Source organism: Anarhichas minor, unplaced genomic scaffold (genome assembly GCF_050575085.1).
Source record: "Anarhichas minor isolate MPS153535 unplaced genomic scaffold, ASM5057508v1 ptg000026l, whole genome shotgun sequence".
Taxonomy (NCBI): domain Eukaryota; kingdom Metazoa; phylum Chordata; class Actinopteri; order Perciformes; family Anarhichadidae; genus Anarhichas; species Anarhichas minor.
The window spans coordinates 19,117,182-19,145,116 of record NW_027466472.1 but is presented as its reverse complement, the minus strand read 5'-3'; the positions used below and the strand labels follow the sequence as shown (position 1 = coordinate 19,145,116).

The 27,935-nt window shown below is 41.4% G+C and overlaps 1 protein-coding gene and 1 long non-coding RNA gene across 2 annotated transcripts in view; one reads left to right on the top strand and one right to left on the bottom strand.

Moving 5' to 3' along the window:
* Positions 1 to 27,935, bottom strand: part of LOC142959205 (calcium-binding protein 8-like) — a 97,501-nt gene that overhangs the window by 33,919 nt on the left and 35,647 nt on the right. Inside the window, exons 2-4 of the mRNA XM_076100415.1 lie at positions 15,939 to 16,060; positions 7,863 to 8,006; positions 1,939 to 2,051 (exon numbers count right to left, since the gene is read on the bottom strand). Of these exons, the coding sequence (XP_075956530.1) occupies positions 1,939 to 2,051; positions 7,863 to 8,006; positions 15,939 to 16,060 (379 nt within the window). The remainder of the gene's footprint in view (positions 1 to 1,938; positions 2,052 to 7,862; positions 8,007 to 15,938; positions 16,061 to 27,935) is intronic.
* LOC142959103 (uncharacterized) lies at positions 19,607 to 20,600 on the top strand. Its single transcript, XR_012956193.1, has 3 exons — positions 19,607 to 19,693; positions 19,961 to 19,992; positions 20,288 to 20,600. It is a non-coding gene; the product is annotated as an uncharacterized LOC142959103 (long non-coding RNA).

Below are 27,935 nucleotides of genomic sequence, written 5' to 3'. Positions count from 1 at the left end.
ATTCTGTCCTGATGCAACGCTTTGCTTTGTAAAAAAGATTGTAGAGGACAGGACAATGGTACGGTACCCTCCTACAGTATGTAAAGCTAAAGGCTGCATCAATATACCATTCTAAAGCTTCAGAACACTTTTAGATATTCAAGTAGTCTGAGTCACACACAGCACAGCCCATTCATAAACTAAATTAAGCACAAAAACTGTAATACCTCAAACGACTAATCGCTTGTGAGCCATGAGAAGAAATAATCATGGTAAATCAACGTTTGAGTCGATTTCTTTTCCCTCTAAAAACGCTCTACACATTAAATGAGGAGCTGATTCCAGCTTTTAAGCATTAAATCGTCAGACAACAAGTGTGGGTTTCTAAGTGTAAGTAACAGACCCCAACGCAGCCAACCCGCAACCACCAGCCTTTCTTGGAGGGAAAAAAACCCCAAAACATTTTCAGGCCAACTGCTCACCCGCACGAGCCAAGGTCATTGCAGCAGCCAAATGGGGCTGGCAGCGCAGTCGCCCAGACTGCACTCATACCTCCGAAAGACTCGCGGCCTCCTGGTGTGAACCACAAGCTCCTGCCCCCGAGAAAAGGCCCGGGTTCAGGCCGATGATTACGTCAAGCGGACGGGCTTGCCAAGTGTTATCAGCAGTGCCAAATGTCCTGTTCCTTCCCTCGCACCTGCTCCATTTGTCATCAATCCCGTTCATGCTCTCCAACTCTCTCCCTTGTCACACACATTCATCACTCTGTCTCGCTCACTCAACGTCTTGTTGGTTTCCCTCCCATACTGACATTTTTCTCTCCAGTTTGTTTCTTGTGCCACCGATTCCTTTTGTCACTCAGAGTCTCTTCAGAGACTCAAGACCCTTTAGGATGTCCAAAGGCACATCTGTCGCACATCTGTCGTCAGTCACGATCTCACTCAGAGGACGTCAGATGCGCCCTCTGTCTCTGTCTCTCTCTCTCTCTCTCTATATATATATATATATATGAAAAAGCTTTTGTTTTGCACTGCCTTTCAAAAAGGCGCTTCACAGTGCGAGTAATGGAAACCGAGTTAAATAAAGCAGTGCCTCCGTTAATGAGTGTTATTTCGCATTAGTGCAGAGAAGAAGAGACAACATGACACACTTTCATCACATATTTGAGTTTAAAACACAGGACACTTTCTTCTTCTGAGCACAAATTGTCTCTTTGACCCACATTAAAAACTCTAAGTTGAGCTCATCAACGTAACATGCAGCATTATCACGAACGTGGAGAACATCACATACTTCTCTCTCAAAATGTGTTTGAATTAGTTGGCCATAATGATACTTCCTTTAGATGGGTTTTCTAAACGATCTAAATACTAGGTCCATAATTACTTCCCGCATGACCACTCCTGAGCTGGAGAGCTTCTTGTGAACCTGCACGCCGTAAATTGTTTCCTGGGATGGGACCAGATGACAAACATTAAGAATAACTATATAGAAATAGCCAATCTTCTCGTTGATGGTCTTTGTAGGTCACATAGGCATCCGATTTAAATTTAGACTGTTTCATAATCAGTTAAAAGTTCATTGTAAATTATTAGAGTCACAATAATTTGTACTATGACGCATTACTTAATATGTACATCCAAACAACATTTTACCAGTCACATATTCTATTTATGGTGTGTGTGTGTGTGTGTGTGGGGGGGGGGGGGGGTCCCAAAGGTTTTTCACACCCTGACATAACAGTTTTCATTTGACAAAAACATTTCCAGGAATAAAAAACTAACTCTGAAAGCTGAAGAATGAAATGAATAATCATGATTCGCTTCCTGCTCCTGCATTACTTTGCAGTAATCATCTCTCAACTGAGACACACGGCATCCGCTTCTTCATATCCAGTTCAATTTATGACTCATGAGCAAAGTCTACAGAACAGATGTGTTTAAGAGAATAAAGCTTTACCTGCCAGAAGATGGTATCGATTGTGCTGCCCAGGAAGCCATCTCTTGTTTCCGACGACAGGAGCTTAGGTCCAAGGATCGTCATGAACTCCTCGAAATCCACCTGTCCGTCACCTGACACATTGAAGGAAGGGGCTGATTATTGATCAACGATAACATACTGATATTAGCATAGTTTGCAACTTTCGTCAAATTCGTTTGCTGGTTGTAAATGACACTTATTGACATGATTGTTGAGACCAAACCATCCTAAACATCCCCCAATTCAAACCTATTAAAACTCATCCCAACTGAATCCTTATCCATCAGATAATCTGATGAATAGATTTTCTATGAACTGCAGAGCAATTTCCAGGCTGCGTAACGGAAAAACAAACTTTTAGTATTTTTGGTCTGGATCCGTTTTGCCGTCTTATCTTGCTGTTCAGGCTCAACTTTACCAGCATGAACACAGTCTCTCTGGACCTTCATTGGTTTGGAGGGAGAGTCGAGGCCAAGAACCGCCAGCTAAATATGTGCAAGCTGTTTTTTGAGGGAAATAGAGCAATGAAGGAATGGCAATGAATTTATCCTGGATTAAAGCGGCACATAGCGTCGAGATAATTGAAGCCTTTGGAACTAAATTATTAAGCACTATGTTTTTGGCTTTAAAGGGGAAATATGGATGCTGTTTGTGTCTTTGTTGTTAAAATGTAAGACCAACACCCTTCAAATCGCACCGTTCAGTTTACCACTGAGACAAAAGATGAAACTATGAGCTCCGACTAGCTCTATCACACTGGATATGAAGCAGATCAAAGTTTACAGCTACTGTATCGCTCACAACATGGAGCACCTGCGGCGCATCATTGATTCCAACAGTACTGATCCGGGAGCCTGCTGATAGTTGTTGATGGTGCTTCCAAAACGAAGCATCAAAACTCTGCAGACGGCAACCAAATCAAACCATGAATCTTTTTTTTCCATTTTTTGTCTTTGAGTGGAAAGCCCGGTGACATTTCTTTAACTCCCCTGCAGTTTATTATCTGTATGTTTGGATGAACCAAGCCTACACCGAAGACTGTTGCGGAGGGAATTGTGGAAAGATTGGTGAAAGGTTTCAGGAAAGTTTGAGAATTCAGATCTTTAGGTTTTAAAATAATAGGGTGGACAGACAACTCACTCCCTTTGATAAAACTGAATTCAAAACTGTGACAAATAAAACTTAAAATAAGAGTAAAAATCAGTAATTCCACAGCAAAGACATATTTTCCCTCTGTTGTCTCACGGTCTTTACGTCACTGTTAAAAATTAATTTAGCTTCTGTCATCTTCCCACCTGCTCTCTCTGTACCTGCGGATGAGGCTGGGACCTGGTCAGAGGAAAGTTACCGATGCAAGACGACTCAATCTGCCCCTCCCTGCAGTAACTCTGCTCTCGCTCCGGCTAGGGCCATGCTGGTAATGTAAGGTCGAATGCGGCTGACTGCACTCGTATTCAGCCGGGCTGCGGGCCAGAGGAATTGTGCTGAGGTCCGAGGATGTCGGGACAGGAGGATGGATGGATGACAGTAGAGATAAGGATTGACTGGGTGAACAGGTTCAAGGTTAGATAGGATTAAGTACAAGTAGCTGTGCGTGTACTGGGACCAGGCTACAAAACACCAGTATGTTGTTTAAGGCTACACCAAGTGACATCTTTTATATTTACACCGAAACGAATGACTGTTGTGTCAAAGGAGCTTAGCACACTTTGTGTATGTTTCAGTCTCACAACTCTCATCAACTTGGGTTCCAGCAGCAGGCAGCTGTTTTAAGCAGAACTCCTCCTGCAGAAACAACTGTGTGCTACTGTACCAAACCAGCATCAAACAGCAAAGAGGCTAAATTAGTAGATTTCTTTTCTCAAGAGTGTGTGAAGCAAAACCAGAGCCAAAAAACCAGGGTGGCCAGAAACAAAGGTTACGATATTGTAACCCCTGTTCTACAAGCACAAGTGTGGCCCTTTACTGGACTCTATGAGTAATACTCTCCTCCAATCACTAACATGCGTTCGCCCACCGGCAACACATCGGTACCAGGAAGTACGCAGGACAGACACACCTGTGCCTGTAACATATTTCCTCTTGCGGGGTGAATAAAGTATCTATCCATCTATCTAATAATATATATCAATAATAATTAAAAGGAATAGTGAGTAGGATTTAGTAGTGTCTAGTGGTGAGGCTGAAGATTGCATTCAGCTGAATATCCCTCCTTTCACCGCTCCCTTACCAAGCGTGTGCTAGAACGTGGCTTTTAGGCAACATAAAAACACTAAAGTGGTAAATGAATGGTAAATGGACTTGTACTTGTATAGCGCCTTCCCAGTCTTCTGTCCACTCAATGCGCTTTAACATTACAAGCCATTCACCCATTCATACACTGATGGCAGTGGCTACCATGCAAGGTGCCACCTGCCCATCAGGACTATCTAGCTAACATTCACACACCGATGGCACAGCCTTCGGGAGCATTTTGAGGTTAAGTGTCTTGCCCAAGGACACCGCCGAGCTTCTGATGGAGGAACGACCCGCTCTACCTCCTGAGCCACAGTCGACCACCGACTCTCTCTAGAGTCTAGAGGTTTGTCTGCTCTGGTCTACTGTAGAAACACGGTGGTGTAACATGGTGGACACATGACTGATGATATTTGGGGTTTTGCAAAATCTGCAATTTGTGTGAAAACAGGTTTATATTGCTCATACATTGGTCAAAATAGTCTATGCGTTGGTAGCTAATGGAGATGGAAATGTATTAAATAAATTACCAGCTACTTATTACTGCTTATTGGGTAATAGTTGAATATAATTGTTGGAGTCCTGTTCCATTGTGGTAATTTGGTAGTAATTAAAGAAATGTTTTAAATACATCACTTGCTAATTATCACCTTCTTACAATGAAATTTGCCGACCTGTAAAATGAAGTATTAACCAATTGAAAGTCACAAAGATATAATAAATGACTTGTATAGTTTCATAATTCTCCATATGACACACAGTATGCTGGCAAGCTCCAGACCTGTGGGAGGAAATAAATGGATAGGTATAATAAATGAAGGGAATCAATTATTTAAATAACTTTATGGTATTCACAGTATTTTTATGCTCTTGGTGATCCAAAAACCTGCACCTACTTAATAATAAATGACTGAGAATCTGTTGGTTTACTGGATCAAAACAACCCGCGTGTTGTTTGGTGCTTTTCAGGCTGGGCCATTTTTTACGGATTGTTAGTGTGTTTGCATTAATGTCCCCAAGATGGGAAAACAACGTAAACACCTGAATTAAAACACTGCGTTTGTTTGGCTGATACCAGAAACTTTTCAAATCACACAGGTTTGACCAGAGGACATTACTGGACTGGTGTGCTGATTGGTTTACTGACATGCCATGCTGTAAAAACCAGTTGATGTTGAGTATTTACCATAGAAATAGAGTAGGAGTAAAAACAATGGCAGGGTTGTCCAGTCCATTCCCATACTGACGGGGTGTCATGCCCCTCTGCGTTAATACCAACCTGTTATGAGAGCAAATCTGCTCCGCCAAACCCACAACATCCTCTCAGGACTAAGGACTGAGACAAGAACAGAGATAAAGCCCCATGCGGCCCCAACGAGCGCACCTGATCACCCGCGGAAGTAGTTTGGCTGATCGGATCACAATCCGTGATCTTTTGGGTGCATTTCTAATGCAAGGTGTAAAAGGGGTTGACAGTTGCATGCCGACTCTTATTTTGATGGATGAGTCAACATAACGCATAAGTCGCTGAGTCACTTTCTGTGTCTGTTGTAGTCCAAGCCACCTGTTTTTGACAAGTCTCTTCCTGTGTTATGTCAATACCAAGCATCCTGTTTCAGCTCGAAAAAGAACAATGAATTAAAGAAGGATGTGACATCCTGCTCCCTTTAGTAACAAACAAACAAGTCTAATTAAAGACAATGGGGAATCCAAACTTCTAAATTAGAGTCAAAGATAGAGAGAGACCTGGCGCCCAGGTCATTGACAACAGAAGAAAAAGAACAACACGTGTAATCTCTCCTGGAAAAACAAAGGCTGGTGCAATGCTGCAATCTGGAACAAAGACGAGTGGTCACACCTCTCCATGAAGGGCATGCAGAGCACAACGCCGATCACACAGATAGGCTTGACAGCAGGGACGAGCAGATCAGATAACCTATCAGCATCTTCTGGAGATCGATGGCTGTGACCGAGGATCCAATCCTCACAGCTGCCCACTTGGCCAAGATACAATCACTACCGTCCATTCTGATGCATCTGCTTATGCCCTCCTCTCCTCCGTGCTCCTTTGATCGCTGGCTCGTTGTTTTTGAGTTGACGCGCATGCGTATGAAAAGATTATTTCAAGAATTGCTCTGTAAATAACTGTATATCGTTACTGCTCTTCAAATCAGGGTGTGATGGAACTGGATACAGACCCCTGTGCATATATGAGAGTAGATAATGAACTAATACATTAATTAGGGCTCCATCTAACCATTATTCTTACAATTCACATCATGGTGTAAAATAAGTATGTTTGTTATGTTATTGAAGTTATGGACATAAATTAAAGTAACTCATCGACCTTTTTGGTTTAACACGGTACATGAACAGCGGCCTCCTGGGTGATAGTCCGGTGTTGACCCACCCACCCATTTTGCCGTCGCCATCTTGGATTACGGCCGTCGCCATGATGTTTTTTAGGCAACCAATGAACGGAAGTGACCATATTTGGAGTGCGAAGGAATGACGTAGAGACGGCGTATAAGTCTCTGGTAGCGGCAGTGACCTGTCAATCACACTAAGCCCGCCCTAAAGCATGCTCTGCTTTATGGTCTATTTGACTCTAAATGGACCATAATTTACTAAATGAACATCATGCTGTATTGTGAGAAGTAGAGTTATTTTCTCATAGACTTCTATACAATCAGACTTCTTTTTGCAACCAGAGGAGTCGCCCCCTGCTGGTCAGTAGAGAGAATGCAAGTTGAGGTTTGCCGCCTAGTTGTATGTCAACAATTTACACCATGTTAGTTCTGTCACTTTCTATTCCCGACCATGACAAAGCCCTTGCAAGGCCGCCAGTCAATCCTAATATTCAATAATGCCTAAATTAAGAAAAACCCCAGTATTTTGCTAATGACATCAATCAATCGACCTGGTCATTTAAAGGGAAAGAGGTTTTCCCCATCTGCAACTCCAACTAACTCAGATTCGACACAAAGAGACGGAGAGAACAATGAGAGCCAAGTGAATAAATAAATAAACAGCATTACAATTCACAGACTCCCTGAGACCAGAGCTGCTGTGACCTTCCTCGGGTTGGAAAGCCTCGGCTGCCTCCTTGAGTTGCTGCAGTAGACGATGCAACAATACCCGGCCCTGAGGCACAAAAGCAGCTACAGTCTAACGTCTTAAACTTTAATATTCAGCCTTGAACCCTTTATAGTTATTTCTCTCTCCACAGTGAAAACGAAAAGCACTTATCAAAGGCTGTGATAGCAGCATGACGAATTTGAATATGTTCCCAGGGATTTGCATATTGCATTTTTCCCCTCCCAGCCGTATTCAATTTTAGGAGTCTATCCTTTTGCAATATGTCAATCACGGTTAACGCAGACGGCTTTGCTTGAAACCTTCTCACTCTTTAGAGTGTTCTCTCCGAGGGAAAAAGGTTAAAAAGCTGTAAAAATGAGGATGGTGCTGCAGAAATCAACCTCTGCTGATTCAGATCCGACAGCAAGAAGCATTTTGCACTCTGGGTGTATTATTTAAGCGCAGTGATAAGTTTTGTTCTAGCTGGACAACCAATATGAAGACCCACTTTGGTCTGTGATCTTTGCAAAGTTGCCTGTTGCTGACGCCAAACACTTTTGTGTGTGTGTGTGTGTGTACATGCGACTCACCGTCCATGTCTAGTCTCTGCATGATGATGGCCAGCTCCACCTCACTGGGCATGTAGCCCAGCGAGCGCATGGCCATGCCCAGCTCCTGTTTGGAAATGAACCCGTTTCCGTCATGATCCAGCACCTTAAACGCCTCACGGATCTCTGCCAAGACAAAAAAGGAAATCCACTCAGCATCTATGAACAATGCAGCCCTAGTGCTTCCAAGTTGCAAGAACACAAACACTTATTCATTTCCATTTACAGGCACTGTGTGTGTGTGTGTGTTTTGGTCTGCCAGACGCACTGCTCTCTGGGTTTTTTTTGGGACTCCATCCTTTTCTTTGGCAGTGATGCTCTTCTCTCATCCTGCCTTAAATTAAGTCAGTTGACTCTCTCTCTCTCTCTCTCTCTCTCTCTCTCTCTCTCTCTCTCTCTCTCTCTTCCCCCCTTGGGGCTGCGCATTATGCAATTGGTTTCGCACCACTGCTTCAGGTTAACAAGATCAATTCCAATTCCACCACATCGATTCATTTTCTCCACCTGCTGTCACGGCCGCCTTCACCTCTGCCCGCTTTAGGAATTTCACGTCCGACGTGACCCTTCGGTGAGCTCCTTTATTCTCTTTTCACTGGTTTGTATTTACAGTATATTTTTAATCTCTCATAAGTAGTCCAAGATCCAGAGCAACATTCAAAGAGTTGGCAAGCTAGAGGGGTGTGGTTTGCTTAACATCTGTGACCTTCAGGATATTTTTCTCCACTCACTAAAAAAAAAAAAAAAGTGATTTTGTGTGGAATATCACTCCCATTGATGTATACAGAACCCTTCCTGCTCTGTGCATCCTTTATACTGCAAACCTCCATTTTCAAATGAGTTACCTGCAGTGGCGTCTCGGGTTTGTCGTAACAAACAACGCTGCACACATGTGCTGCCGCGGCGATATATTAATTAGCTGACTCACTCTCACAGCAGAGATTTACATTTTGTTTTTTTAATAAATGCCTCGCTACACAGTTGAGTCAGCAGCTGGCTCACTGGCTGCCCCAACGTGCGTTCAAGTGGTCAGCGGAATGAGTCGGCAGGCTCAGAAATGCATATTTCATAAAGAGCGCCGACAGACAGGAGAGGGTGTGCGGCAAGACAGGGGGGAGAAAACAGACGGGCATCTGCTGTTTTTAAATAGAGGTGGAATGTCACTTCTCTGAAGAACACTATGACTGCATGACATGCTTGAGCACACTGTTGAGCACTGAATAATTTGAGACTGGAGAGCGGAGTGGATGGTTTAACTCCATCCTTCCCAGGGAGCCACAGAGGCACAGAGGACATACACTGTATCTCTATGCAAGGGGCAGCAACAGCAACTTTAATAAAAATAAGATTCATTCATATCATATCCACACAAACATTCTCTGACAGTTGCCCAGATTCTGGTGTAGCACACAACAACAATGCAGACAAAACCACACAACCTTGTTACAAAGGAAAAAACATATGAACAAATTGCTATTGAGGGAACAAACTAAGTTCTGACTGCCTTGAACCAAGAAATTGCCAAACTGAAACCAAAAACATCATGAGGAAAATAAGCCTATCAATCATCTTATTATCTGCCGCACTGCTGCCAATCTGGACCAGACTGCTGGCAAATGATTTGGAGCAACAAGACATAACTGGAGCAGTAATTATGAATCAGCTCATAAAAATAGAGAGCGGCGCTTTCACTGCGCTGAGCGCCTACAGTAGATAATAAGGGGGTCACAGTCGGCGACCTGCATCAAAACAGGATGGCGCTGCTTCCCCGTAACAGCTGGTCCTGAGCAAATAAAGCAAGCGACATCATTTGTAACAATACAAAACCCTCGTTTGAAAAGGGAATATTTGGAAACGCTAACAAACACAAACGAAAGGCGTCCAGATTATGTTCCCTGCATTAAAAGGAGCATCTCACGCACGAATCTGTGACTCAGGTCCTTGTAGTGTAGTCTCCTGTGTCAGGAGTGTGTTGGAACCGAACAACAACATGGAGACTGGGTTTACATGTCCAAACGACTCAGTCCATTTCATGTACGGTGTGTCTGTTCATCAAGACTCGTGACACATGGGGGAATATTGAGCTGCTTTCCAACTCAAAGTTTGACATCTGGAACAGCAATATTCTTTCTACCGGAAGGACAGAAGTTACAAAAGACTTCAGAGCGAACTCCAACTTTGATGAACCAGAATCCTGAAGAGTTTGTTTTATTTTGTATGCAAATGAAGCCTTACAGTGTAAAATGTTTATAAGGGTGTTTGTGTTTATTTGTGAATGTCTGTGACTACGCTTGAATGACTGGTGCCTGTTTACTTGCATTATGTAACCCCCCCCCCCCCCAGTCACCGTTGCCACTGCCTTACATTAAATGGTTTCCTACACTGCACTATTTTACTCTATTTCCTACCCGTCTTATTCTATTTTAGGTAGTTTTTATTTTATATTCTCTTGGCACTTAAATGACCGTTTTTAATTGTTTTTACACAAATGGTTTCTTTTGCACTCTGTCATTTGTCTTTCGACCCTTTGAAATGCCTTGTTGCTGAAATGTGCTATAGAAATAAACCTGCCTGGCCTGTTAACCTTCACAAACGCAGGGCAAAGAAAAAAATCAACCTCGTTCTAAAAACAAAATAGGCTATTCATGACATAAACAACATTTCGATAAACAGATATATTAATGTACAAAACACGAAGAAAAAAAACACCTTTTTGAGTAAAGCCCTTAATACAAAAAGAAAAGAAACATGTTCACATGGTAGCTGCTCAGCTCTCTCAGGTGAACCTAATTTTACCAAATAGAATCATCTCTGTGTGTATAATCACAAGAGTAATCAAGCCTCTGTCAATCTCTCTATCAATGTCAAAAATAATGAATCAGTCAATTAATCAACTAATTATTTTAGCTCTAGGTAGATCTATTAATAAGAACCGTATATGGGATTAATACCGTGTCAAATCTGAAAACGAGTTTGTTCCATACTTGGCTCCTTGCTACCAGAATGATCAGTGACTTTAGGTGTTGTAGCGCCCCAGTGGGACTGAGGAGAGGATAAACGCAGTCAGCACCCTGGACAGCTCCCCCAACTGATGCTAAGACTGTTGCAAGTTAGTGTGATGCCCGTCAGTGTGATGCCCGTCAGTGTGATGCCCGTCAGTGAGGTGAGGCCGAGCCCCTCGGCCACTCTGCTAAGTTTGAATATGAATCCATATGGCCCCCATTGAGTGGGAACTGCTGTTTATGTGCCCGCGGAGCTGGAAACAAGCTGCCTAATGCTGGTGCCGGTCAGCCTCCCTGTTCCCTCTCTCCCTCTCTCCCTCAAGGAAAGCTTAGCTCTGGTGGGCTGAGCAGACACAAACCAGCTCCCCGCAGGCTTACCGCTGTCTGGTCCAGCTCAGCATGCTGAGTGAAAGAAGACCTTAAGTGCCGACAAGGAAGGATTTCTTCCACTGCGCTTTCATTGAACCTTTAATAAAATAACATATTTCAGTTTTTGCTGTAAAGCCTCCATGTCTCCGGGACTTCTTTATTGTGAAGTCTGCCTGAAATTCGTTTTCTGTGGATACAGATACAGCTCAACACGCGGTGCAGTGTCTACTACTACTTGCTACTGCAGTTAGACCCAGACCGGAGCTCTCACTATACCCAGTATGGAGTGTATACAGTGTTCCGTCTGGAAATTGAACAAAAATGTTCAGATACCAGAATCGTAAATGGCTGCGATACGGCCTAAAATGCTGGATCGGGTATCGGCGAGTGTGTGCGCCAATCCGATATCCTGTTGTCACATCATTTATCAGCTCATTTATGTTGTACAGGAACAACACCAAAAGGTGTCACACACTACCCGCTCCGTACATCCTGCACAGCAGAGATGAGAAAGTAACAAGATGACTCACTCGTTAGCTACTTTTATCATCAGCTCCAGAAAACACAAACACGCGCGCACGCGCACGCGCACACACACACACACACACACACACACACACACACACACACACACACACACACACACACACACACACACACACACACACACACACACACACACACACACACACACACACACACACACTTTCCAGCCAGGCTGTACAACAATGATAGCAATCATACACATCCATACAATTTTTGTTGTATCGGCTCGGTACTCTAAATAATGGAACATCTCAAATTGTGTGCACATTTAGTTCTCAGTCATAAAGCTCCCTAAAAATGCATTCCTGTCCTGCTGTTCCAACTGCCCAATTAATGGACATTCTGGCTGTTAATGCAGTTAACATTTGATTTGCCGAAGAAAACCCTAAAGAAATAAGTTTCCCTAAATGCACACATGTAAACGAGGGTCGCTGGCCTTGTGCAGCCTTTGGCCTGTAAAGTACCAACATCAGTCAGCATCAACGTGACTAAGAAAGCACAATTCACACGAGGAAGAGCGCTACAGCACATCAAAAGACTGAACAAGTTAGAGGTTATTCACCAACTTCTGTCCATCATTGAATTGCTTATTATGTAAAAAGGAACATTTTAATGTCTTTATCAAGAGTTATTTACAGACGAGGACTTCAACTTGAGATAGTGGTCAATTTAATAAAAACTTCACATCCCCTAAATTGTTGTAGCTCATGAAACTTGACACAAGTCTGGCATATGATCAGAGTTTTCCCTGCAGGAGTCTAAGAACAGACCAGAGAGCACACAGAGAGGAGAGATGATTGCATTGAGTTAGTAGAGGACTAGTCTCCGTCCTGAATCATACTGTAACAAAAAAAACTGTCTTTACATTAACAATTGAGCCGCAATAAATGATGTACGCATCTGCTCTCAGACGGCACAAAGGATGCACTCGTGTCATGAGGCGAGGGAAGCGCGTCTCTGGAACAGACCTACAGAAAGAGGCTGTGTGGCATGGCATCAACAATGCGATAAATAAATGACAGTGACGACAAAGATGAAAATGAGAAATTTAGGTTCATTGTTTTAGAGCTAATGAAGAAAAACTACATTAACTAACTGGCATTTGGGTGCAAATGATCAAACTAAATCTACAAAGCCAGCTCCTTCGTTTGGGCTTTTAAAGGGATCGCATGTCAGAGGCTCGGCTCTGCAGCCAGGCTTGGCAAGGAGCGTGATCACAAATATTAACTGAAAGATCAAGGAAACATGTTTTTTAAATTCTGTTCCGAAGAACAAATTACCAACTTTAAATGCCGATTTAAAGATCGTACACAGCACATACAACTCTCCTTCCTGCTGCGATGACACTGGGCACCAAAAACACGGGAAGGTGATGCAAAGGATTACAAAAGTGGCCCCTATTTGCTCAACAGTTGCTGGACAATAATTGTCTGAATGAATCTTAAGGCGTTATCCACACCGTCAAAAAAAGACTCTATAGGGCCAATCAACAGCAGCTTCTCCGTAGAGGCGAGACATTTACCAAAACACACCAGCTGACTGATTCCACACTCTCCGCCGTGTGACAGCTCGCCCTGCTGCTGCTGCGAGCTTTTTAAATGGACCTGGACAAATACTATAAATTGCCTCTTTAAATATTGCGAGGCAGAATGTGTTGAATGTGCAGAATGCGGACGCTGTATAAGCAGCAGCGGGGAGAAGGAGCGCCGGTGGGAGACGTGCAGTATATAGCTACAGGAGATTCTAATGACTCTCGAAAGACAAGACCGGTAGGAACGTTTTTAATGGTGTCTCATGAAAGAATATATGTCCACATTGCCTGCCTGTCTCTTTTGATTTAAAATAAACAACAACTGGAAATTGCTTCTTTTTTTTTTTTACTCTTTGTCTAAAGGTTTTCAAAACCAGTGCACATATCTGAGTATGATGCGATACATGAGGATGTCGGTGCACCAGGCATACCAAAACTTACTTTTCTTGATCTAATTTGATGAAGTTTCCAGTTTGGGTGCTACAACTGCCATGCTTTGTGAGACTCAAACAGGAAGCGTAATGATTCGCGTAATCAGATTATCGTGAGCGAAAGATCTTTTGTTATTTTTCTATGTGAAGTTTTTTCATAAACATTTATCCCCAATGGACATCACTGTGATCCCAGCAGAGTGTGTGTGTGTGTGTGTGTGTGTGTGTGTGTGTGTGTGTGTGTGTGTGTGTGTGTGTGTGGAAAAAGGGTTGCGATATTTCACGGGTGCCTCTGCAACAAGCACTCCAATAGCCGTTAGAGGCGTGAATGGCTAATGTCTCCCACTCGGATAACTAGACAGAGTCTAAACATCTGTTGACCTTCTAGCTGCGAGCCCACTGTGACACCACCACCGCTCACCCAACAGCTAAGTGTATAGTGAATAGTGTATACTGATACAGTAATTAGTGTTTGTCATCTTCACCATGTTTATCATCATGAGGGCCCTTGAACCATAAGCTGTTTCTTTCTCGCCAGACATTAAAGCCGTTGAAACGGGAATGAGAATTTGACACGCTGCAAATATCTCCATGCATATTAAAGCTCCACCCTGACGGAGTATCTGGCTATTAACGTGCACTCTGTAGCCAATTTTCCAGGCGGCATGCTTAATGTGGCATCGATGGATAAGTATTTCGCCGGTCCGGGGGAGTCTAGTTTGTTTGCTTGCTTGCCGCCAATGAGGCTGCCACTGCTGCAGACTGTAATTGATCAGTTGCTGTGTTCTACCAGCCCAGGTGATTACTCTGAGACAGGCTGGAAAACAAAGGCTTCATAAAACACAGCCTCAGCAACGGCACAGATTGTCAAGTCGAGAGACAGAAGCCGGCGGTCCGCGAATGCTCCCGGTGAGATAAACTACGTGGAGAGTAATGCATTACTGTGCTTTGTTGGCTCAGATGAAGAGGACGCCGCTGGTTTCATAGCACTGTGTTGTTTCTTAAAGAGTTATCGCCTGTAAAAACCCACTGGGCCGACTCGGATCAGCGCCTGTCCCTTTAATTAAGACAAAACCTGTGTGTGTGTGGCCCTCCGGTACACCACATCATTTGTGGATCTGTTAAGAAACAGGAAACGAAGCTGCGTGTGGGTTTTGGGATTCTGCAGCGTGTACACAGGCTTGTTTCCCAAAATAAGACACGCAGTGACTCCCACTGTGTGACCGTCTGATCCGCCTTACAATCACATGACAGCCTGTGCCTCTCCTCCTGTTCATTACAACCAGTGCGGTCAACGACAGAGATCCTCAACGTCGTTGTTGCTTTTCTATTGCAGCCGATGTTGTTGTTGTTGTTGAACTTTTGGTCACCGTTCCCCCTCGGTTCTGGTTCTACATCCGCCTCAAGCCGGCATGAAGCGTAACTAAACATGAAGCTGCAGTGGGTTTATAAATCATTTATATGCAGCACCACACTGCAGGTGCAAGTCTTTTAGTTCAAGTGTGTCGTCCTTCCTGCACTATAGAGCCGACTGTTGTTACTTGAAAATAAAGTCAATGAAAGCAAATACAAATAATTTGTTTCCGCCCAGGCAAAGATGCTGCGTTTAGTTTAGGGGTGTTGTGATATACCAGTAGTAAAAACAGACAGATTAATATTACTAAAACACACATATGATATGTGTAACTAATCCAGTGCCCCTTAAATCATTTTATATGTACAGTTATAGACTCTCTCCACCTACCATCGGATTTTGAGTGCAATTAATTTGACAAAAAAAAAGACCAAACGCATAATAACCTCAATTGAAGATTAACTTTAATGGCATTTTTCCCCAAAATTTTCTTTATAGGTATTGCAATAGAATTATTGCCAATTATTTTTCGCCCTGATAACCGTGTAGTGACAATCTGATATTTTGACAGCCCTGATTTAGATTATGAGTTTTAACTGAAATGCTTCTCAATTAATTCATCATCTTGAAATTCATCAAGTCTGTTTTTTAGGTTACATCAACGACATAGTAGGTGTTAAAATCTATCATCTGCTCATCTTCGTTTGAAGTTAATATGTTGCCAATACGGGGGTTTGAACGGCAGGCAGCAGCAGCAGCCAAATCTCTTTAAATGGACATCAAGCATAAGGCAGGACAGCAGCCAGACAGTTTGTTGAGATGCTTTACCATCAAGCTCCTCCACGGTGATGCTGGCCAGCACGTCGCTGTCGCTGTCCGACAGCGAGCGGCTCAGGTAGTTCCCCTTGTAGAGCAGGCCTGCCGTCACATGGTGGAACGGCATCTTCTCCCTGAGAGGCAACAGAAGGAAACATTTAGTTAGGGAAATGGAAGCGCTGACGACATTTCTCTCTTGGGTGTTCTTTTTTTTGGGAGGATTAATTCAGAACACAAAACACTAATTAGAAACTCCACACATTACACATGTTTCTGAAAGCGGGTTATCAGCAAGGTGAACCTCCCATGTCACCGCAACATTACATCCTGTTATCAGGCATTCAAATTAGCCCAGAATAAAAATGGAAGAATTGACCTGCAAGGGGCATAAATCCTCTTTTCAACCAAGCTTAAAATGAAGTTAAAAACGCAACCATGTCTCCTACAAAAGAATGCTCCATTAGACGGCAACCTCCGGTTCTGCAGAGTGAAGCCAATGCTGAAATGTCTTAAAACTTGCATTATCTCTACTGACCAGCAGGGGGCGACTCCTCTGGTTGCAAAAAGAAGTCTGGTTGTATAGAAGTCTATGAGAAAATGACTCTACTTCTCTCTTGATTTATTACCTCAGTAAACATTGTAAACATGAGTTTATGGTCTCAATCGCTAGTTTCAAGTCTTCTTCAATACAGCATGATGTTCATTTAGTAAATTATGATCCATTTAGAGTCAAACAGACCATAAAGAGGAGAATGCTTTAGGGCGGGGCTACTGTGAATGACAGGTCACTGCCGCTACCAGAGTTTCTTTGGTTGAAAACAACAACATGGCGACGGCTGTAATTCAAGATGCTGACGGCAAAATCGTCGAACTTGAGGCTTCATAACGGCAGTCTACAAACCAATGGGTGACGTCACAATGACTGCGTCCAATTCTTATATACAGTCTGTGGTTCCCATACAGCTAAACTGCATCCTCGATTGCGTTTCAAATAAGATGCAATCTCCCCCGGATTAGATTAAATTAATTAAAATAGGTTTTGGACGTACAATTAAAGTAAGTCAACACTGATTAGAAACTTATTGGTGATACGTCAAAAACAAACTGAATCCGGGAGAAAATACATTTCCCTCGAGACATAATAGTTGGAATGCTGTTAAGCATTCCAACTATTGTTCTTCGAATCTTTATTGTTGGAATGCTGTTAAGCATTCCAACTATTGTTATCCTGTTTCTCTTTATTGTTGGAATGCTGTTAAGCATTCCAACTATTGTTATCCTGTTTCTTTATTCTTCTTTATTTTATTTTTATTTTTTTTATAATTATATTTCTTCCGTACGCTTTTTGAAACTCTTCTGCTCCTTCATATTTTAAGCTACAGAAACCGTTCAACTATCAAAATGTTCAGCTCTTTCAGCAGAGGGGTGCTATGACTTTTCATATTTCTAACCTTTAAACTTTATGAATTATTAAGCTTTTTGCAATTTTTTTTTTGAATGGGTTTCTATGGAGAAAATGTTCAAATCCTCTTCAACTTTCAAATCCTTCTACTTCCTCATACTTTCAGCTACAGACACCATTTAAACTTTAAAATGTTGAGAAAACCCTGATCTCTTGCCGCATTATTCAGCTTTTTGATATATTTTATACTTTTTGAACTGCAGCAGTTTATCTTTTATGATTTTTTCAGCCCTTTTCTGCTTTTATAATGGGTGTGTATTGCGCAGCTTAGAGTGCGTGATGTCACCGCTAGAGTGAAGAGCAGCTTGAGATTCTTGTGAAAAAAACATTTGTCTTGCTAACTTGCTAATACTAGCGAAGTGCTAATACTGAAATGCGCTAGCGCTAGCATAGCTGCTAGCGCTAGCATAGCTGCTAACGTTAGTTAGCGCTAGAAGTCCGGCTATTTCCGGTTGTTTATACTCGCGCCATAGCGCGAGCTCATAGCATGAACGGAGCTGTTTACCCTCTCTGCACTGTGCGCTGCATTATTCTTAGAAACGCCAGAGGGCGAACAAACAAAATATAATAAACAAATGAACTGAAAATTTTAAAAGACAACGAGTGTAACTCATAGACTATAGCTATACCGCCAGTTAGGTGTAACAAAAATGCCATAAACCAACCTCCATAATGAAGAGGAGACATTGTAATTATCTGTAGGCAATGAATATGAAATACGAGTATACTTTATTGCCTTTATATAAACCCTGTAAAGAAAAGTCAAGTATTACATGCGTTATGAAGATGTTATGCTGTTTCTAAAGCATCTTAAAACGAATTGGCCTATTTTGTATAATCCCTAGATATGTAAAGTATACATGTAAGAGTTGTTTTTTTTGAATCAGTGAAGTGTTTAACAGTCTCGTGATCGCGCACACCAAGTTACAACAAAATTCAGAGGTACACCACCAAGCGCCACGTTAATTTACTGGGCCTACGGGCACCACGCAACGATCGTAATTACGGAATTTTCTGAATGAATTACACTATGATGTTCGTCAATTTAAAAGATTAATATGTGATCAAGAACATAGTATTTTGTTTTCAAACTGTTGAAGTGTAAGGCTACTTGCATGAACAACAGCATGCCCGTTCTCTGCTTCCCGGCTGATAACGAACAGTAGCAGGATAAAACACATCATGTGAGATAAGGTACATGTGGATGGATATAGCTAAGTTAGCTAGCTAGCAAGCAAGCAAGCCAAGGTAACAACGTGCATGATGCTAGACCAGAGATGTAGTTCACCAATCGGTTTTACACGAAACTAAATGATACTATGACAAATGTATGACATTCTGTGATTTTCTTGACTTGCAAAATGAAATATTAAATTGACAAACGTGTCATTCATGGCACAATTCAAACTGGATGAAATAAACATTTATCTCTCGCCGTTAGCTGCTATACATAGTATTTATAAAGTAAAGTCCCACAGGACACCGGAAAGGACATGACATCATCTCTCTATTAACTGACAAGAAACCAGTAAGCTAATTAACGGGTTATTTCTAATATAAAACAAGTCATTTTTCAACTAACTCTCCTGACAACAATATGAAGCAGTAATGTTTGCTGTGCTAACGTTACAGTCAGAGTGTTCTATAACTGTTATGTTAGTTTAACCTGCAGCTAAAGCTTTTCAATTACCATTCTTTTTTAGACCTTAATGTACAAATAACCTTTGTTCATATGAGGCTGATAGTATCATTCTGTAGTAATCACTAATATAATGCAGGCCCTATAGGAACATGACTTTATATATTCATTATACAGAGACATTAGATAATCCATTATTAGTCCACAGTGAGCCCTCGCATGTAGTTCTGCTAGTTTTAACCCTTTATTGCTCATACACATGGAAGATGATAATATTGTTTCCTCTCTTAGGCAAAGAGAACATTGATCAACATCTGTGTTTTGGCTGGTAAGTACGGACATACTGTAGCTGAAATTGACAATAGAACACAACTTGATATGTTTAACTGTTAAGTATCTGAGACCTTTTCATTGTGTTTATATTCATACCAGATTCATTTATTTTGTGTGATTTATTTATCTCTAAAGCAACATAAATATATTTATTGAAGACTAACATAAGTTCCTGGGAAATTCTAGATCTTGAATGAGACTTTGATAATTAACAAGGAAATAAAATGAGCTGTAATGATGATGAGTCTCCCTCACCCTCCCTCTCCTCCTTCTATCCCCCTCCTTTCTGTCTCTGATTGCAGACCATCACTGTGACTTTGCGATCTCTGAAGTGTAAGTTCACACACATGAATTATGATTTTGCTATTACTAAACTAATATTACATTGGTTTACATTAAGAATGACTTCCCATCCAAATGTAGCCTCGACAGGAATTACATCCATTCATTACGTACTCAACACTAAATGACCCACCCTGAATAACAGTTTGATCTAGATTGAAATGAGATGTGACACACTGGTTTTTTGAGAGGAAATTAAAGATCATTTCTTTATCTCTCCACTTCTTCTGGCCTCCTCCTTCCTGTCTCTAACTGTAGATCAGAGTTGGTGTCTCCGTGGTGACTTGACAGTAAGTTCACATATGAATCAACACTTTTACTTAAAACACTTAATACTGCAGGTTTTAAACGCACTGTAGTGAAGTTGTAGTTAGTGAAAATGTGAGACTTCTAAACCAGCCTTACTTCATATCATTTCATGATATTTCACATAAATCTGTGCAGTAGTACCTGTTATACTGTCATGATGTGTTTACATTATGGTCATGTGAGCAGACACTTCACTGATCTTTTAGCTTAGGGTAGAAGTTACTTAGTTTGTTATTCAGACTGCTGTCTAATGTGTGTCTTTATTGTGTCTTACAGGTGTCCAGCTGTCTCCCCTCTCCTCTATCATATTGGCTCTCTGTCTTTCCTATACCTTGTATCCACTCTGTCTAAGCATTGGTCCCTCTATCTTTCCTGTCAATCTACCGCTCTGTCTGATTTTGAACTCCTTCTTTGTATCCCTCTTCTATCCCACTCTATCTGTTAAAGCACTTTCCAAACTGCCGAAAACCTCCTGAATTGAACAAATCTACTGAACAAAGCTTGATGAAAACTGAATTCTGAAATCCTCGTACTGAACCAAATTGCTTGGTTATCCATGGTTAACAAGAACCTGTCTGTTATATGAAAACCTGAGTGTCTCTCATCTCGCCCACTCTCTGTCTCTCCACTGATCGTCTGATCCACTCACAATCCTCGGGTTACTGGTACCTGATCTATCTTTTTGAATAATCTGAGAGATTCTCCTCTCACGCTCACCTCTGTCAATCTTCTATCTACATCATATACATCTATAGAATACTATTACTCTTTGTACACATTGAACAACACATTTGAAATATACTATGAGATTTTTTTCAACAAAATTGGTTTGAACATATAACTGAAAAAGACATACACATAATTTTGTTGTGATTGTAAAAGTTACACTTCTATCACAAACATTTGGACATTTGGTAAAATAAATGTATTATTTATAATTAAATCTGGTAAATTTCCAAGTATATAATTTCTTGTAAAAGTGCATGATTAAGTTAACATAATTAAAAAAACTGCATTCTGGTTAATATACATAAACAATAAGTGAAAATCCACATTAGAGAATAAGTCTAGTTGTTCCTGATCTTTGTTGCTGTGGAGCTCTGTTGGTTTGTACCCAGAGGTTTGTTTTGGTAACAGATATTTCACATTTCAAACTGTTCACTTGACTAGTCTACATACGAGTACAAGTAATACCACTACATGCATTGTATTCATTATTATTTGATTAAAAAAAATTAAAAATATTCATATAAACATCCATTGTTTCATTATAAGTGTTTTGTTGTTTAACCTGTTCCTACTGAAATAAAATACAGACATCTATTCGGAGGAACTGCATTTATTTGGAGCGGCTGTTTCCTGTCTGCAGATCCAACGTTCTTCAGAAGCATTCATCTGTCATCTCACTGCCACGACAACTCTTCCTGATTCTGAATATAAACTATAGTATAGTGTAGTAGTATTAAGTTATTCTCTGCTGGTGAGTGCAAACAGTTTAGGATCAGAACAGATCATAGCTGATATTGGACTACTGGTTGTGTGTTTGTGGAAAATATTTAAATTGTGTATTCTGTGTTAAATTTCAATATTTACATATTACATAAAGCTTTGAAATTAACAGAATTTATTCTTTGTAGTGCGTCAGCCTTAAATTGTTAATACATTCTGGTTCTTATACTATAAATACTGTTACCTTAATAAGTAGCTTTACATTGAGGCATTTTGAAATCTGACTGAAGTCTAAACAGTTTAAATTAACCAGTTTCAAGTGTATTGGATTACTACAAAATATTTGAGATTCAGGTGGCTTCAATCATAACGGTTTTGGAAGTAGCATAATTTAACTTCAACTGTGGATTAGTGTTAAACTTCAGTTTTTACATTGAATATATACTTCCACAGATTTGTCAAGGTTTCTTTGAGAAGTATCTATAACATTCAATACAATCTGTTCCTTTAGTACACAGTCCCTAATTCACGTATACAGACCAAGTAAAGACCTGATCACACTATTTAAATCAGTGTGTAGAAGTGCTTTGTTATTTAACCTTCATTTACTGTAGTAAGTCAAACAACTGGATTCTTTGATTTGGGTTTTTAGATATAAACCTAACTATATTAGCGATAATATATTTAGACTGTAAGGAATATACTTGAGGTTACTGTCACAGAATTTGACATTCAAACAATTTGTGTCAAACACTAAAATATACAAATACCATAGTGTGTCAGTAAAGTAAAATTGGAGCATTCATCTTGATCTATTTATATTGTTAAATTTGACCTCATTTATTTATATAGACTTGGTTAGGATTTTCTGGATCAACATTTGCTTGGATACTGTGAAGTCTCTTCTTTTGGTGTATAATTATAAGTTGAATAGTTTTGAAGCCTTTAACCCCGAACTCTTCTGTGAGTTAATTTATCATTCCTAAGTGATTTTGATTACTAAAAGCAGAGACAGGTTTCATCCATCTTCAGATCCTTTGACCAATAATATTGGGTTTAATATCTTGGTTTTGTACAATAAAAGTAAACAATGCCAAGGAAGGGTAAGAGGTCACAAGCTCAGAGGCTGCGCTGGCAGAGGTTCAATGACTGTGCAACAACAACTGAAGAAGCAGAATGTGGTGGTCCTCAGAGCAGTGGAGAAGTAAAGATGTCTGCAGTGTCTCATGCTGGAAGTGTGAAACAAGGAGGTCAGCCTGATACATCATGTGTACCAGAGGTTTCTTATGCAGATGTAAAGAGAGGACAACACAGTGATGAGTCATGTGATGCAGGGCCTTCTCATGTCAACCAGGAAAACTCCAGAGGTCAAAGTGATGTGTCACATGTACCACAGGTATCATATGCAGACATTGTAAAGAGAGGACAACACAGTGATGATTCATGTGAGGCAGGGCCTTCTAATGTGAAGCAGGTAAACCACAGAGGTCAAAGTGATGGGTCATGTGTACCACAGGCATTTGCAGCAGGACCTTCTCATGCAGACTTTGTAAACCTGGGAGATGAACAACATGTCCGTGCATCCCGCAGCCAGGCTTCTGTTAAATACGGCAGATCCAGAAATCAGCAGTGTACCTGTAACTCACTAACCTTTCTTGCATTCCTTCATGAGAATGAAAACATCACCAAAGCAGACCTCAACCTTGTTTTGGATAAAGGTAACGTGATGTATGGAGAGACCAGGAAAAGGGTTGTTGATCACATCTATCTGACTACCGATGAGCTCCCTGATGAAGTTCCTGCACGCAGGTTGACACATTATGTGGACATGACACAACTTTCAAGGTACGGCACATTAGGAGAACCTTTACCTGGAACTGTTGATAGCTTTTTGGACCTGGAGTCAGGACTGAGCTGCTTGTTGTCAGATGTGAAGTACGCTTTGCTGTTGATGAGACTGTTATGTATTGCAGTATTCAGAACCAGGTCAGGCAGATATGGTTTCTTTGACCCACACTCCAGAACAGCCAGAGGTTTGCCCCCTTCACGTACTCCTGGTACCGCTGTCATGGTGACATTCACACGTCTCAGTGATATGATTGACAGGCTCAAGAAGTCCTACAGAATGATGGGTACACAGTCCTCCTGTAACTATGAGTTAAAGCCTGTGGAGTTTTACAATGTGAACACAGTCAACCTGAATGATGCTCTTCCGAACACAGACTGCAGACCTACAGCTGTCACTGAGGATGAACCTACTCTGTTGGATGAAGCTGTTGATGAATCAAATTCACCGACTCTAAAGACAAACACAGCCACTGATCGTCCTGAGAACATTTTACCTGAAATGTCTCCTCACACCACAGCTGTGAAACAACCAGAGGTCCTCATCCGATCATTCCCATCACATGATGCTCCTCACAGTGAATCAGAATTAACCGCTCAAGTGATAAACCCTCTTCTCAAGGATCCCTCTGATAACATATTGACAGGAGAGTCCGGTGACGTCACTTTTACATCATCTGTGAGACAACAAGAGGTCATCTTCCCTGATACCCAAAATGAACCAGAACCCTCAAATGAATTCAGTTTCCTTCCATCACATGATGCTTCTCCCAATGAATCAAACATTTCTTCTTCAATAATAAATACTGTTGCCAGTGATCTTTCTGATACTGTTTTGCAGGAAAACATCTGTAGATTGTCAAAGTTTAGTAAACACCAAAGAAGTAAAATGAAGAGAAGACTATTGGTCTCAGGAAAAACTCCACAAAGAAAAGAGAACCAGAAAAACAAAGAAAGGGAAAAGTATGCTTCAAATATAGCATATAAAGCAAAGAAAAAATATCACGCAAGCTGGAATTATCGAAACAATCCTGAATTTAGACAAAAGAAAATAAATGACACAAGAGACAGTGTATACCTTCAGCAGAAACGGAAAAAATACTTTTCCACGCGTTACAAAGACAATGATGATTTTAGACAGAAAAAAAAACAGTATTTCACTGCTCTTTATAAACACAGCAAAGAGTTTAGACAGAGGAAGAGATCTCATATCACTCAGCGTTATGCTCATGACCAAGCATTTAGGCTTAGACACAGACAACTAATGAAACAACGAATGAAGGACAGATATCAAAACAATCCTACATATAAGAGAATGCATAATATGAGATGTGCCATGAAAATAAAAAGGAAATACAGACGGATAAATAGACAAACAGAAGAAAGTGACAACAGTCTGATCAAAGAGGCCATATCTGTTTTCAGGTCACAAATAAAGGCTGGTCCCACTTATGTGTGCACCATCTGTCATAAAGCATCATTTCCAAACCAAGTGAGACCCTGTAAAAGGTTAAACTATGTAAAAAATCCAGTCATGGTTGCAGCATGCCTGACAGGAAAGTACATCCATGTTTGTGATGATGAGTGCAGAGATGAACAACAGTGCAAAGTGCCTGATGAGAGAAAGGAAGAGTGGATTTGTCACACCTGTCATAATCATCTTAAAGATGGAGCCATGCCAACACTCGCTGTAGCTAACAACTTGGAGCTCGCTGACATTCCACCTGAACTGTGTGATCTCAACATATTGGAGAGACATCTTATAGCTAAGTGCATAGCGTTTGCCAAAATTATTCCTCTTCCCAAAGGTAGACAGAGAGCGATACATGGTAACGTGGTTTGTGTTCCGTCTGAGGTGCAGGAAACAGTGGAAGCGTTACCCAGACTGAGAAGTGAGTCCCAGGTCATGAGAGTGAAACTGAAGAGACGATTGTGTTACAAAGGTCATCAGCTGTTCCAGACTGTCACCTGGTCTAAACTAGTGCAGGCGCTGCATAAACTCAAACACATTCACCCACAATACCATGACATAACTATCAGAGATGAGCCTGAGATATGTGACCCAACACTTCCTGATGATGACGATGATGATGATGATGAGGATGAAACAATGGATGAGAATGATTATGATGAAGCTGATTTAAATGACATTGACATGTGTGAGAAAAGTGCACAGTGTGAGGCAGAAACTGAGGCTGAAGGTGAGCAGGATATTGACATGTTGTCATGTGATGGTGAACAACCAGAGGAGCAGAGAGATGATGCAGAACAGGAAGGTGACATGCCTAACGGTGGTTTTGCTCTAGAGTCATGTCTTCAGCCATGTGATGTTTCAGAGGAGATTTTATGTTTCAGTGAAGGAATCTACTCTGTTGCCCCTGCAGAAAGAAACAGTCCTGTTGGCTTTTTCAAAACACCTAAACTTGAGGCGATGGCTTTCCCGGTACAATTCCCTACAGGTCAAAACACACTGGATGAAATGAGACGTATTAAACTGACACCCAGCAGTTATTTCAAAGCGAGGCTTTTCTGTACTGATGATCGTTTTGCCAGAGACACTAATTATTTGTTCTTCGCACAGTTTGTGACTGAAATATATTTGGCTACATCCAGCATGACAATACAGTTGAGGAAAGGAAAGCCTCTGACTAGAGATGGACGAAGAATAACTTCTGGTATGCTGCAAAATAAACGAGAGGTCGAGAGACTGGTGAGGAATAAAGATGCAGTCAGATTCATGCAGCCGCTGAGAGGAACACCAGCTTATTGGGAGAAAACTACAAGAGATCTTTTTGCCATGATGAGACAGTTGGGAACCCCCACATTCTTTTGTACATTTTCTGCAGCTGAGATGCGTTGGCCTGAAGTGATTGAGGCAATAAAAAGACAGCAAGGTGAAGAAGTAAATGTTGAAGGGCTCGACTGGTCAGCAAAGTGTGACATACTGAGAAGCAATCCAGTGACAACAATGCGCATGTTTGATAAGCGTGTTGAGGCGTTATTCAGAGATTTGCTCTTATCTCCTGCACAGCCTCTCGGCAAAGTTGTTGACTATTTTTACCGAGTTGAGTTTCAGCACAGAGGAAGCCCACACATACACTGTCTCATATGGGTAGAAGGTGCACCTGTGTTTGAGAAGGATGATGATCAGATTGTGTCAGATTTTGTGTCCAAATACATTACAGCTCAGCTGCCTGACCCACATTCACAACCAGAACTCTACAAGAAGGTCACAGAAGTGCAAATACACAGCAAAAACCACTCAAGGACATGTTTCAGAAGTCCCAGCTCGGGTTGCAGATTTGGATTTCCCAAACCACCTGCCAGAAACACAATCATAACGAGACCTGGTGAGAACGTTGATCCACTGCAAGTGCAAATGGCAAAGTCAAAGCTCCAACCACTGAACTTGTTGCTGAATGAACCTGAAACTGCCTCACTCAGTTTGCAGCAGCTCCTAGCTCGATGCGACTTAACACTCCATGAGTATGAACGATGCCTCAATATCATCAACAAATCCAGTGCGGTGATACTGAAACGTGAGCCAAAAGACTGCTGGGTAAATGGATATAATCCACATCTACTTGAAGCCTGGGATGCCAATATTGATGTAAGTTATATTCTCAATGCATATTCATGCATCATGTATCTCACCAGCTACATAACCAAAAAGGAATCTGGACTTTCTGAGTACCTTAAAACAGTCATTGAGAACTCCACCAGAGACAACGTCAATGAATGTGATGAAATGAGGGAAATCATGCAAGCTTACTCTAAAAAGAGAGAGGTCAGTGCTCAGGAGTGTGTGACTCGTGCCTGTGGCATTAACATGAAGAAGTGTTCACGTGGTGTCATATTCATACCGACTGATGACAACGCACTGAAAATGAGTCGCCCCATGTCTTACCTAGAGAACACAACATCAGAAAGTGAAAATGTGTGGATGACATCTTTGACTGACAAATACAAAGCCAGACCTGAAACACCAGATTTTGAGGAGATGTGTTTGGCTGATTTCGCAGCTACTTGCAGAATTGTCTATGGACAGCAGAAAAAAGGTAAAGATGTGTTGCCACTCCTCAATGAAATGGGATTTGTGCAAAAGAGGAAAAACGATAAACCTGCTATCATCAGATTTTACCGCTGCTCACAGGAAAAATATCCTGAGAAGTTCTTTGGCACATTAGTGAAACTGTACCTTCCTCACCGATCAGACCAGGAACTGAAAAGACCGCATTTCCCCACGTACGAGTCCTTCTACAACAGTTGTCTTGTTCAACTACGAGGTTCTGACCATCCTGAGTATGTCAAACACATTGTGAAACGAAACAGAGACAAATATGAGAAAAACACTGAGGAGATTGAGAATGCAGTCGAAGAATTTGAACAGAACAGAGGAGTGATTGATGAATGGTGTAATCTGGCGCCAGAATCTGAAGTGGTCAGGTTGGAATGTATAGAAGAACTGGAGGCACGAGAGCCAGGTCATGAAAATGTACAAGAGAATGTCCCAGAATACAGTAATCAGGATAATGCTGTAACAGAAGTCAGAGCCGTCAGAGAGCCCCCTGTCTTAGACCCCACACTGTTACGGCAGATGTATCAGAACCTGAACCAGAAACAAGCATGT